General features: G+C 40.4%; 1 protein-coding gene across 1 annotated transcript; it reads left to right on the top strand.

Annotated features, from left to right (window-relative positions):
* Nucleotides 1-2,898: 2,898 nt before the first annotated feature.
* On the top strand, nucleotides 2,899-12,270 carry DSCC1 (DNA replication and sister chromatid cohesion 1). The gene is made up of 9 exons (XM_063299626.1): nucleotides 2,899-3,160; nucleotides 5,537-5,705; nucleotides 6,711-6,845; nucleotides 8,126-8,216; nucleotides 9,038-9,176; nucleotides 10,230-10,282; nucleotides 10,573-10,727; nucleotides 10,950-11,098; nucleotides 11,708-12,270. Exons 1-9 carry the CDS (start codon nucleotides 2,991-2,993, stop codon nucleotides 11,814-11,816), a joined length of 1,170 nt encoding a protein of 389 aa, XP_063155696.1. The 5' UTR covers nucleotides 2,899-2,990; the 3' UTR covers nucleotides 11,817-12,270.
* The last annotated feature ends 1,848 nt before the right edge of the window (nucleotides 12,271-14,118 follow it).

Here is a 14,118-nt window from a genome sequence, read left to right as displayed (position 1 = left end):
GAAACAGCTTTGATATTCCCATGAGCCATATCCATTAGCCATCCCAAAGCAGGGATAGAATTAAAAATATACACACATCTGCACATTTTGCCCTCTGGAGGAAGACATCATTGCTTCAGTCCTGAAAGAGGTTGTGATAGAGCAGGACATTTTATGGGTCAAGGGGGAAATTGTCAGCACTTTGCTGTTGGAAGTAATTTCCTTTTCTTGAAAAAGCACTGAAGGCTCCAGGAGAATAATGTTATAATATTTTTTTAATTGTTAAAAATATTTGTTTCCTCAAGTTGAGAAAAGCGGAACAAATTAAGGGGTTGTTCCAGTTCCTCATTCTATTCTTCTCTAACAGGAGGAGTGCCTTATTTAGTCATACCTAAAAACTGCCAAAACTTTTAGATGAGGCTTAATTGCTTGGGGTAAGTTAACATGTTAGAAGAGAAGCAAAGTGAAACTGGCATCCCAGATTTTTTAAAGACTAGTACATACAATGTTTGCATTTTAAATGATGGTAGTAAGATCATAACCTCACACATAAGGGTTTCCACTTTCCTGATAGTACTCATTTATTTGAGAATAAATACCAATTTGTTGTTTAAAAAAATGGGATTGTCATATATGCAACTTTAACCATATACATGAGAGAGCCAGTTTGGTGCAATGGATAAGGCATCAGGCTACAAGCTGGGAGACTGTGAATTCTAGTCCTGCCTTAGGCACAAAACCAGCTGGGTGACCTTGGGCCAGTCACACTCTCTCAGCCCTAGGAAGGAGGCAATGGCAAACCACTTCCAAAAAACCTTGCCAAGAAAACTGCAGGGACTTGTCCAGGCAGTCTCCGAGAATTGGACACAATTTAACACATTAAAAACAACAACATATAAACGTCTATCTAACTACCTTCTGATTATGAGACTGGGTTCAGACCTTGTGCGACTCATTGTTCATGGTTAATTAAACATAGTTTACTTGATTCAGTTTTGGGGATTTCCACAATACCTGAGCTATAAACTAATCATATGTTCTGCTTTCCACAACATGCTAGACTAAAATGTAGTTGGCCAGATTGTAGCTCAGCATAATGTGCAAAGCAAAGCAGTTTGTTTGAGTAAACAGTAGGTAAGCCCATCATGCCAAACACTGCCCATATGTTGTACTTTGAAGAATGCTCCAGTTATTGAAAGTCCTGGAATTTCTTCAACCATGCAAAACCAGCCAGTAGCTGGAGAACAGGAAGCTAGGGAAATGCAGCTGAAATCTCCACCTTCAATTATATTATAGTTTCATTAGGCTATCAGATTTAGGCTGCCAAATTCCAGGTCACCATTAGGTGGCAGGAAAAAGATACAGAAAACTCTCATGCCTTGCTTTTTTCTAGGTCAGTATTTCTCAACCTTGACTACTGTAAGATGTGTGGACTTCAACTCCCAGAATTCCCCAGCCAGCATGCTGGCTAGGGAATTCTGGGAGTTGGTCCACACATCTTCAAGTTGCCAAGGTTGAGAAACACTGCTCTAAGTGATCATCCTGATTTGTGCAGCTCAGATATTGTACAGTACCCATATTTTCATTGTAGTGTTTCCTGACCAAGCACAGCTGTTCATGTGTTGTATCAGTCTGCCCCCATGTGGCATTCTGGAACATAAAATTAGATGGTGGAATGTAAAATAATGACATTATAACAGGCTGGCTGAAAATTCAAGGAGCTGCACCCTCAGACCAGGACTGGGAATCCATGGCCCTTCAGATATTCAGCTGAACTACAAGTCCCAACGTGATTCCCTCATTGGCTAAGCTGGTTGGAAATTATTCATTCAATCAGTTTTCTCCATATATTTATTTTGTATCGTTTTATATTTTTATGATTGTACGCTACCCAGAGTCACTAGCTGGGTTGGGTGGCTATAGAAATCAGATAGATAGGTAGGTAGGTAGGTAGGTAGGTAGGTAGGTAGGTAGGTAGGTAGGTAGATAGATAGATAGATAGATAGATAGATAGATAGATCTGCAATTAAGATTATATGGACTACATTTGTTAGGATTAAATCATTTTAATCCCATTTTTTCCCAACTGATTGAGGCAGTGATTGTTGCAATACTGATCAATAGCTCTTGGCTGCTTTGCGTTTGTGCATTCTTGGAGAAACTATCTGAATGACCTGGGAAGACTGTAGTTTCTACATGTTATGCAAATAGCCTTCCTTTTGGTATTATTGTAGTCAGAATGAATCTGAGTCTTTGTTTGAAGATATAAATAACTAAATGTGGTTGGCTTTTTTCCTCTTCCTTCCAGGGCTTGGATACTGATAGTACGAGACCTATATTTTTCCTTAGGGATGGACTGATATTTTAAAAAGACCCTAATTACTAAAAAAAGTGAGAGATCTTTGGCTGTTAGGGCAGAAATTCTTTTGATTGATTAATGCCCTTGATATTTGTATACTAACTGGATTTTAACAATGACCTACAGCTTTTAAGGCAGTGTAAGATATTCAGTAATGTAAAACTAATGAAAGATTTAAAATTCTTATCTAACTAATTTGGTCCTATTTGATTCAAAGATGCTTGTAAAACCTGTTTATTCACTTTGTGTATTGTTTTTCTTTTTTGCCACTTTATTTCCTTATTCTTTTTTTCTTCCTCAAAAATAATAAAAAATAATAAAAATGTAATACTGAAGCATTACATCTTCACAAATTCTCCCTTCCGCTTTGTTTTCTTGGATAGGTCGTAGACGTAAACCGCATAACTATCCTCTATACAAGTACACACTTATCACTCAGGCAGTCGATTTCCCTACACACCGCCCTCTTGCAGGCTTTTAGCCCCGCCTCCTCCCTCGGATTGGGCGCATATGGCGCAGAAGCCACGCCCCCGTCTGCATCATGTGACGAGGTGGTTTTGGCGCGCTTTCGGAAGAGGACGCTCTTTCTCCGCCCTCTTAGCCGTTGCTACTGGAGACGCCCGTTAGCTCTAAATAGGGAAAGCCGCCAAGGATGCGTAGCCGCGAAGAGGTCGACGCCACTCTGCAGGTCGCTAAACTAAACCCTGCGGAGCTGCTTCCGACGGTGCAGTGCCTCAGCTTTAGCCCGCAGGTCGATGCCGGGGATTACAGTCTTCTGCAGCTGGAGCCGGAGCTATGCCACGAGTTGGAGGCGGGGCGAAGGTACGCGCATGCTCGGCAGTGCCCCCTGGCGGCAGAGCTTGCTGCCGGCTTGCTAGCTTGTCTCACGGCTCTACAGCGACCCCTGCCGCCTGGGAGGGTCAGCTAGTCTAATTGAGGAAAGGAATTGCATTGCCCATCTCCGCGTGCGCCGGATGTGTTAGAGCAGTGTTGCGTTGCTCAAACTGGGGGAATTCTGGGACTTGAAGTCCACACATCTTAAAGTTGCCAAGTTTGAAAAACACTGTGTTAGACTAGAATTCAGCTTGTTTCTGGGTTTGTTTGTTTTTCCCCTTGGCTGAGAAGTATGGTTCAACATACCTGGAATATTGGGAGAAACTGAGCTGGAAGTTTTCAGATCTATCAGCCTCCCATCTTTATTTATTATTACATATTTTTAAACCCCACCTTTATTTTGGTCAACTCCAGGTGGTGTGCATACCTATTGCTCCTTCCTCCTACTTTCCCTGCAACAACCACCTTGTGAGGTGGGTTGGGCTGAGAGAGAGACTGGCCCAAAATCACGCAGTTGGCTTCCATGCCTAAAGAACCACCTAGCACTTTCACCACCACACTTCACTGGCTCTCTTTAACAGTACTTGTCTTTATTCAAGATTGGCACATTTTTCTGTCCAGCCATTTAGGTTACAGCTCCTGTCTTCCATGCTGATTGGGGCTGTGGAGAGTCGCAGGCCAAAAGTTGCTTTAAACGTTGTTCCACCCTGTGTTAGGTGTTGCTGGACTGCAACTTCCGTTGTTCAATCACAGCTACAGCATTTTTAACATGAATACCTGTGCAGCCTATTATAATCTGCTGCAGTGTGGGATAGCTACTGCAGATACAGACTGGTTGAAATAATGGTTTGTTATTTCAGTAAATCAATAATAACCTATTAAACTTGTATGCTGCACAACTCTGAATGACTGGGCAGCTAGTTCATTGCAAATTGCAAGTCCTTATAGCCAGCAAATTGAAAAAAATTGGGGGCAGTTGGCTGAGGGACAGGGAAAAAACGCGGGGGGAATGAAAGAAAAAGATTATCTGTACATGTAAAAGGAAACAAAAAAGAATAGTTTGTGACGAAGTGCCATGTTATTAAATATGGAGTAGTTTTGTGGTGCCCTCTTTAAATGCAAACAACATATTTATTTATTTATTATCCCACCTTTATTATTTTTATAAATAACTCAAGGTGGCAAACATGCCTAGTACTCCTTCCTCCTCCTATTTTCCCCACAACAACAACCCTGTGAGGTGAATTGGGCTGAGAGAGAGTGACTGGCCCAAGCTCACCCAGCCGGCTTTCGTGCCTAAGGCGGGACTAGAACTCTCATACCACGCCTGATTGGCTCTTGGGCTGAGAGGGGTGACTGGCCCAAGGTCACCCAGCCGGCTTTCGTGCCTAAGGCGGGACTAGAACTCTCATACCACGCCTGATTGGCTGTTGGGCTGAGAGAGGGCGACTGGCCCAAGGTCACCCAGCTGGCTTTCGTGCCTAAGGTGGGATTATATCCTACAATATTTGCTCATACATTACTGTAAATCTTTTAATTGTTCATAATGGAGTGGTGCTTTGAGTAAATGAGAGACAGAATATGATAATAGCCTTCCCCTAACTAAGATAAATTGTTTCCTGACCCAGCACGGGTCTGAGAATTGGATGCGATTGAATGGATTAAAAAAAAATCTAAGATTTGTATCTGTACCAGGAACAGAACCCAATAGGTGAGGAGATGACATCAGTATAAAAGCAATCCTCACAAGACTGCTAAGTTTATTGTATGGGTTTTGGCAGTGAAATCTTAAAGTATATTATTGATCTCCCAAATAAATTTCACAAGAAGTATGCTATTTCTGAGCAAATAAGTGCTGTTCTGCCACTTCCTGGCAAAATTCACTTACAATTTTCGTAAGCTGGGCAGAGGCAGGTGTCTCTTGTTTGTCTCTTCTTGGCCAAACTTTGTTATAGCAAGTGTGCACCCCATCCCCTCCCATTCATAATAGTTGCATTGGCATGTAAATCTAACGACTGTATGATCAAAAAGAAGAACAGTTGAACTTTTTTGTTTCCTTATTTTTAGAGCAAACCACTTGAATCTGCAGCTTATAATTGTAATATGCTGCTAGGTAAATTCTAAAAGACTTTAAATTCTGCATCACAGCATTTTAAAGCTTTGTGTTGGAGCTAGTGCTACTTTACAGCAGTTGCTCTGTTAAACCTATAGACTGGAATGTTCACATATCCTGGAATTTTTATTCTACAGTTATGCTACGTCACAATGGATGAGTTCAAACATTGCATTAAGTGAAAAATAAATCACGTTGTAAATTTGCATAATGTGTGCACCTGGCTTATGCGTAATTGTTTCATCCTGCAGCCTGGTGATCCGTGGAGAGAAAGATGAACATGCTGTGATATGCAGTAAAGATAAGACTTATGACATGAAAATAGCGGATACTTCCAATATGTTGCTTTTTATTCCTTGCTGTGAAACTCCAGAGCAGCTTGGTGCAGACAAGGCTTCCTCTAATATCCTCCACACTGAGGTATTGTGTGTCTGAAGATTCTCCAGAGCAAATTAAGATCTCTGAAAAGTCATTCCCCTCCCTTTAAAAAAATAAGTCACACTTAAATCCTTTTCCAAGGAGATCAGGTTTGTGGATGTGAGAGAACCCTAGTTTATCCAATGAATTAAGTCAGAGCATTTTGTGGCCAAGAGATGCAATAAATATTTTGGGAAGTACTTAGGGGCATAGTGTGTAGGATAATTAGTTAAAATAGGCAGGACCACATCATATCTAAGGGTGGGATCTTGGATTTGGAGACATATCGGAGCAACCGCTGAGAAGACACATGTTATCCATGACTTAAAATTCATCTAAGCAGGAATGTGATATTTGATAGGTTGAGGGCAAATACTGACCATTTTTTCCCTGCCTGGCTCCATGGTTCTGTGTTTATAGCAGTCCTTTCTCTAAGAAAGAGGGTACAGTAAGAATAGGTTAAATCTCTCTAAACGCTACTGTTTTAAGTAGTAAGACCATAATGCAGACACAAACATAACTTTCCCCCTGCTTTTGGCCATCACACATTTTCACTACCTACAGTTGGAAAAAGCAGAGTTAAGATCCCTTGATGCCTCATTCTGTTTTCTCACTTAATAGACCATGCCATGCATTGATATTTTAGACAGCAGCTGAGGGGAAATAAAAAACAAAATTTTGCTTCAATTGGACGCAGTTGGGGAAAGGGATGTGTGGCACTCTAGATATGGTTGGGCTACAACTCACCGTATCCAGGGCTGACAAGAGGTCCAGAAGGCCACAGTGACAATTGCTGCTTCCTACAGTATGTTAAAGCAGCCCGATGAGTTAAATGGAAATGGAGCAAATGTATCCAAAGGGCTGAAGTTCTAAAGAGTCATTTAATATGCCAAACGGAGGGGCATTATACTGTGTTCGTTCTCTGCTGCTGCTGATTGATGGAGTTATATCTGCAAGTGCCAACTTTACAGATTAGTCTGGCAAGTCCAGTTATGGTTCTTGCTGTAGATTACAGGCTTCTCCAATAATTTTTGGGAACTAAGAAGGCGGCGGCCTAAACTGAAGAAACTCAAGAAACTTCTAATGGAAAATCCTTATGAAGGTCCAGACAGTGAGAGAGAGAGAATTGCGACTAACTCAAAGGTAACAATTAAATAAGACAAGGGATGAATGTATGGATGGGTAGAAAATTCTCAGCCAAAACAAAATATAGCTTTTCATAAAGAGACATTAAGATAAACTTTGTGCAAGAATAAAAATTAACAGCAAGGCATCAACTGCAATTAGAAAGTACCAACCCATATTCAATACCCAGGAATGTTTGTTTGTGTTATTTCCCCATCTGGCCCATTGTGAAGAGTGAATGGAAAAGCTGTGTTGTGATAGCCATGTGTACATGTATTAATTACCTAAACTTTTTAGCTTGGTGTATACGGCAAATATAGCCTCCCACTCACAAATGTATTCTATGCTATGTCTCTGGGACCTAGTCTCTATGGGCTGAGATACCCATTATCACTGAAGTCATTATTTTCTTCAGTGGTTTCCCCAAGTGCATACAGGTAGTCCTCACTTAACAACCATTTGTTTAGCGATGGTTTGGACTTAGGATGGTGCTGGAAAAACCAACTTGCAGGCAGTCCTCGCACTTATGACCGTCCCCACTGTCATGTGGTCACGATTCAGGTGTTTGGCAACTGGATTGCATTTACCACTGTTGCAGCGTCCTACAGTCACATGATCGCCATTTTTGACCTTTCGTGTCAGCTTCCAGTAAGCAAAATCAACAGGGAACTGCATGATTGGCTTAACAACCACGTGGTTCACTTAATGGCCATGGTGATTCACTTAACGACTGCTGCAAAAAAGATGGTGAAATCAGGTCGATTCACTTAATGATTGCTTTGCTTAGCAACCAAAATTCCGGACCCAATTGTGGTCATTAAGCGAGGATTACCTGTAATTTCCCTTCTACCCTTACAAAACAAAGGGTACAAAAAGTGTAGTTCTCCATCCCTTTTGTGGCTTCAAAAGTGGATGGGACTTAATTTTTTGTTCCCTTTTTTGCATTTTGGGGGTGTTTTAAGTGGCCTTGTTTCACCTCTTAAAAGGTCCTGAAATACCCTCCCAGTGTAGTTCTCAGCATGTGACAGAAATGCAATCCTTACCCAAAGAAAATCGCACATACTTCCCTTGAAATAAACTTAGGTGGGAGAAGTAAACAGGACTTAACAAAAGTCCCATTCAGCCTTCAACTTTACACTAGCTAGTGTTGAAAAGCTGGAAAAATAAGATAAAATATTCAGGATTAGTTTTAAACATTTATTTATAGAGCAGTACCAAGACACTCGTAGAATAGCAATCAAATTTAAGGAAGAAATTGTTAGCTCAGTGCTTCTGTGTGTTTTGTCTACTTTCTGTAGTATACAACAGAGGACTTCTTGGATCTGGTCCAAGCAAGTGAGGAAGAAATAATGCATCAACTGAAGGTTCTGAAAGCATGTCAAGTTCAAGGTAGTTTTAGCTACAGAATGTGGCTAGATCCTTTCTTATATGTTTCTTGGAATTCCTTATTTAAACTGAAAATTACTTACTTCTACTGTACTTTACTATAATACAGACTATATTTGTGCCTTCGAGTCAGTGTAATACAGAATACAGAAATTTTTCAGGTGTTTGACAGTGAATTCAGTCTCATGCCCCATCTCATTTTAGGAGACCAGAGAGGTAATCACAACTGTCTAAGAATCTTTTTTTTAAAAAATTACCAGGTAAAATAGCACAGCGTTTCCTTATTGCTCTCCAGTTTACTTTCAACACTTCAGATAGGTCTTGTGCTCTGCCTGATGTACAGTTGTGTACACAGCCAGAACCTAGACCACAGCTGTATAGATACTTGGATTATACTCTTCAGTTGAGGGATTTGTGTGTGTATGTGCATGTGCACACCTTTGAGTCAGTGTTGACTCTTGTCTACTGTCTGGATTGGTTCCCACAGTTTTCTTGGCAAGGATTTTCAGAAGTGGTTTGCCATTGGCTTCTTCCTAGGACTGAGAGACAGTGACTGGCCCAAGGTCAACCACCTGGCTTTGTGCCTAAGGCAGGACTAGAACTCCTGGTCTCCTGGTCTCTAGGCTGGTGCCTTAACCAGTACACCAAACTGGCTCTTCTCCAGTTGAGTACTGAGGGAGAAAATAGCTAGGCTGGCATCTTGACCATCATGCAGATGTGCAGATAAAAGATCAGGAAAAGATCAACGCAGAAGAGCTCTGCATGGTATGGATTTTATAATGGAGTTTGCAGATTATATGCTAATGCCATTCTGCACTTGGCAGGGTACTGGAGGATTCTAGACTTTGATTATGAGATGAAACTGTTGAATCATGTGACCCAGCTAATATATACAGAGTCCTGGTCATTCAGCAAAGTTCCTTTAAGTGTATGTGTTCAAGAGCTTGGTCCTCTAGAACCCAAGTAAGTTGTTTTATTTATGTCTATATAAATATGTAAGGTAGCACTTTATTCTAAAATAATAAGGTTCATCCCGTTGTTTATTTGTGAAATGTTGAAAAGTTTCTGTTTTAATTAGTATAATATGCTGTTTACAAAATCAGTAATTTCAGATTTAAAGCCAAACAGAATAAAACTGGATTTTCATATGATGCCAAGTCTTGGTTTCCTTAATCACGGTTTATTTACTAAACTACAGGTAGTCCTTGAGTTACGACCATTCATTCAGCAACTGTTCAAAGTTATGATGGTACTGAGTAAGCGGACTTAGACCTGTGCCCGAAGTTACGGCCATTGCAGCACCCCCATGGTCACATGATCAAAATTTGGGTGCTTGGCAGCCCACCCATGCTTACAACCGCAGGGGTGTTTCAACTCCCCCACCCGCCTATCTTGCCTCCCATCTCTGCCCTTTTGGCCGCCCTTCACCCTGCCTTGTGGGGCAGCAAGCAGCCCCACAAGAACCACACGGCTCTGGGGCTTCAAGAAGCCCCCAAGCTGCAGCACGAAGCCACAGCTGGAAGCCTCAGCCCCCCCCCCCCCAGCAAGCCACAGTGTTCGCGAAGCTCCCCCAGTTCCCCACACTGGCCTTTTGCCTTTAGCACCCAGCTGCCATGCCCAAAGCAGAAGCACCTCGCTGCCTTTGCTGTTCCCTTTTTGGACCCAGCTTTTCCAGCGAACATTTCCTACATGTGGCTCCGTGGGAAGGCTGCACTGTCTTTGGAAATCTGCTCTGTCTTTCGAGGTTGGGGAAGGGTGCTCTAGTGGAATGGGGGAAAACAGTTGTCAGCTTACCTTTGATGCAAGGGAGAACATCAGTCTTCAGCATGCATTTTGCCTTATAAACCCCCACTAAATGGTCTTATTAGTGCACTTAAATATTTATCATAAATTTAAGGAAAATGTATTGATAAATAATGCAAGAAGGTGCAACTGGGTGGCTAGTTTTAAGCCAAATTCTGTAGAGTACTGGTTTTATTATATTTTATAGTGAAATTAGGCACATTTCTATTTCAGGGAAATGATAGAACACATCCTGGAAAGTTACGGGAAAAAATACATGGATGAAGGTAAGTTACCTTCATAAATGCATATCTTTAATAATGAAGATGTTGGGCCTGGCCTGAGTACCCCCTAGAGCAGAATTGCAGGATAAAAATAATAAAAATAAACAGAAGTACTTGTATTTTGATATGAATGAATAGCTGAGAATGCCAGATTCAAACTTAAACTACTGAATTCTGATTAAACTGCAGAGTTTAATGTTATTTTGAGGTTGATGGCAATTTTTTAAAGATACGTATTCAAGTGCATGTAATGTCTTCATTAATTATTTCTGATTTTTAACATTCCTTACCAGGTGAGACTTACTTTGAAATGAATGAAGAGAAGGTATGTAGAGCAATTGCACAAATGCTCTTACAAAATGCAGTTAAATTCAATCTCTCGGAATTCCAAGAAGTATGGCAGCAGAGTGTCCCTGAAGGAATGACAACTAGACAGGATCAGTTAAAGGTAATATGATATGGGAAATGCCACTTCCATAAATGTGCTCAATGTGGAGCATAAAATTGAAGGCTAAAACTTTAAGAAGTTCTCTCATTGAAAGAAAGAACAAGACTGAAACGTAGTAACATGTGTGGGTTATTTTAGAAAAAAATATTTATTAATATTTTTAATCTACTCGATAACAAAAGTTTTCTGGACATATTCCAATGTTGATCTTATTTATTCAAGGGGTTGGCTCTTGTGGATAGATCCTCTAAGCCAGAGATAATTTTCTTGCTGAATGTTGAAGATTTGCCAGAAGATGATAATGAAAGGTTTAAAAGCTTGTTCTCTCTTCGGGACAAATGGACAGAAGCTGATATAGCTCCATATGTAGAGTAAGTAGTATAAGTGCCGTCCTATAGCAGTTCACAAGCCCACTCCTTATACCTTATGTATACTGGATTTGCCAGCATCTCAAACATACCTAATTCTTGCTTCAATTCACAATTAGAACTGAAGTATTTTTAGCCTGAGAGTCAGTTTGGTGTAGTGGTTAAGGCATCAGGCTAGAACCCAGGAGACCATGAGTTCTAGTCCTGCCTTAGGCACAAAGCCAGCTGGGTACCTTGGGCCAGTTACTGTCTCTCAGCCCTAGGAAGGAGGCAATGGCAAACCACTTCTGAAAAACCTTGCCAAGAAAACTGCAGAGACTTGTCCAGGCAGTCTCCAAGAATCAGACATGATTGAACAGATTAAAAAAAAAAGCCTATTGCATGTATCTTTCTGTTACCAATAGCTCCCTCATTTCCTTTCGCATCCTTTTTCACAACCATTGCACATTATTTCCACGATTCCTCTTCAGCCAAGATTGTATGCTACTGCTGGTTGACACCATGTACCACAATACTGTATGTCATTGATGATTCTGTAATTTGCCTTAGAATACTGAAATCGTTAAATGGCTTTGGGAATTACGTTAAAAAAAACAACCTTCTATTTTACAGGGACTTGTGCTCAGAGAAGCAAACGATTGGCACACTACTAACGAAATATGCTCGTTCTTCAATGCAGAATGGACTCAAAGTTTATAATTCAAGAAGACCTGTTTCATAAGCATTATTTCAGCTAAGCAGGGGCTGAAATTACTCTAAAGACTGTCAACAGGTAGATCAAATTTAATTTGTAGATTTGGGGATTTATCAAAACTTTTTCCACATAGTTTAATTCCCACGATTTTCTTTGAGGCATCTAATAATACTAAGATTTCTTGAGAGTTGTTCTTTACTGATGAAGCTAATATTTCTAGAGAAATTTAAAAAGCACTATATGGATACTTCATTCAAATCCTTTCTGTATTTTGTTTAAACAAATCTGTATTAAAATATTAAAAATTATATGTTAAAGCATGCATTGTAAAATAATGGGTTATCTTGTAAGAAGAGCAGTTTAAGATAGAGGATGGGTTTTTTAACCCTTTCCTTTATAGTACTAACATTTAAACCTGATCGTCCTTTGAAGAACTAAATCAGCCTTCCAGGACACAATTCTGCTGGTGGTATGTAACTTATAGAATTCCCAGATGCAGAATTCCCAGTTACCAGATGGTAACTTACAGAATTCCTAGACGCTTTCAGCTGATTTTCTGGGATTTATAGATCAACATAGTTGGAGGCACATCTTTGTGCTTTGTGCTTTTCTTCCTTTCCTGCTATCAAATTTTATAATGTGAGCTTTTTTGTTTTTTTTTTTGCTTACTTAAACCTACACTTAAGCAAATTAGATAAAGTTATGAAGAAATTTGAGTCAGCCATAGTCATAATTGCTATCTGAAATCATCAGATTCATAGGTAGTATTCTATGGAATATTAGTTGCTGGGTTACAAGTTTATTTATTTATTAAATTTTTTAATCACCGCCCATCACCCCTGAAGGGGGGGCTCTGTTGCCTTGCCTTTGCACATCTCAGAGGTTATCGGGCTGTTAGCCTTGGAACCAGTATGCTGAATTTGTTGGGCTATTATTCTATTATTATTAGCAACCGTACAGATTTTCTGCAGGACAACATGTCCCCACCCTCATCCTTCAGGTCTTTCAATGGTTTACCTATCACCACTGTAATTCAGTCCATCCACCTTGCTGCTGGTCATCCTCTTCTTTTCTTTCCTTCCACCTTTCCCAGCATTATAGACTTCCCCAGAGAGCTTGGAATTCTCCTAATGTGTCTGAAGTATGATGATTTGAGCCTGGTTGTGTGTGCATCAAGTGAGAACTTTGGTTGATTTGTTCAGTGATCCATTGGTTTGTTTTCTTGGCTATTCATGCTATATTCAGGAGTCTTCCCTAACACCAATCTCTCTCTCTTGTTTCTTCGAAGTTCAGCTTTTGTTTCCATAGTGTCACAGGGAAAACCTCTGCCCACAGATACTTCTGATCTGTGTAGATATAGACATATTATGGCATCTAAATATCTTTTCCAAGGCCATCATTTCTACTGCTGGTTCCTTTACTGTTAATAGTCAGTCCTAAAAGGCAGAAGCGGTCCACCACTTTAATATCTTCACTGTCAGTTCTACGGCTGGTTGTTGTATTTGTTGTGATGAGTTTGGTTTTCTTTAGATTTCATCTTACAGTAGTCCCATATTTGTCACTGTGCTCCTTGACTTTCATTACTGTGAGCTTGCAGATCTTTTGCATTTTCAGCTATCAGAGTAGTGTCATCAGTGTGGTGCAGGTTATTGATGTTTTTTCCTCCGATTTTAAAAACATGCATGTTTTATAATTCAATATATATTAAGCATATATACTGAATAAATAAGGGGAGAGTATACAGCCTTGTCTCACTCCTTACTGTCTACCAATGTGGTTTTCTTGGTTAAATGCAGGAGTGGTTGACCACTGCAGTATGAAATAATGTCCTTGCTGTTGTCACTGAAGGAATCATCTGCTTCCAGCATCTTCTGTATGGCTGCTGCCCAATATAGGTGTCTGCTTGCTGCAGCTGGGATGACCTTCACCACTTGGATGACCCTGCCGGGATTATATTCCTGGTTTTCTTCACCCTTCTCTCCCAAGAACACCCACACTCACACCCACACACACTCTCGCACTGTGGCCATAATGAGGCAGCACAGCAATTGGGAAGGTGTCTAATGGGGTGAGTACAGTATACCAAAATTATGATAAGTAACACCTGTGTGAAGGAGTGAGGGAGCAAGTGAGACAGTTAAGATACTGTAAAAAGCTCCATATATAAATGTATATGGATGTCCGCTAATTTGTTAAGCTAAAGCCATGGAATAATAGGAATGAGCACAAATTATTTCTTTGAAAAGCACTGTAACAGTAAACATTTTTAGTTTGGAGAAGAAACTTGATGGGTTCTGTCCCAACAAAGCATAACGATATGAGTAGAGAT

The sequence above is a fragment of the Candoia aspera genome, chromosome 3 (genome assembly GCF_035149785.1).
Source record: "Candoia aspera isolate rCanAsp1 chromosome 3, rCanAsp1.hap2, whole genome shotgun sequence".
Taxonomy (NCBI): Eukaryota; Metazoa; Chordata; class Lepidosauria; order Squamata; family Boidae; genus Candoia; species Candoia aspera.
This window is presented reverse-complemented; position numbering and strand designations above follow the sequence as displayed.

Excerpts from the sequence above, each read along its gene's own strand:
- DSCC1 (XM_063299626.1), top strand. The coding sequence starts at position 2,991 with ATGCGTAGCCGCGAAGAGGTCGACGCCACTCTGCAGGTCGCTAAACTA. Across the intron at positions 9,177-10,229 it reads CTTGGTCCTCTAGAACCCAA|GGAAATGATAGAACACATCC; the intron begins GTAAGTTGTTTT and ends TTTCTATTTCAG. Across the intron at positions 11,099-11,707 it reads GATATAGCTCCATATGTAGA|GGACTTGTGCTCAGAGAAGC; the intron begins GTAAGTAGTATA and ends TCTATTTTACAG.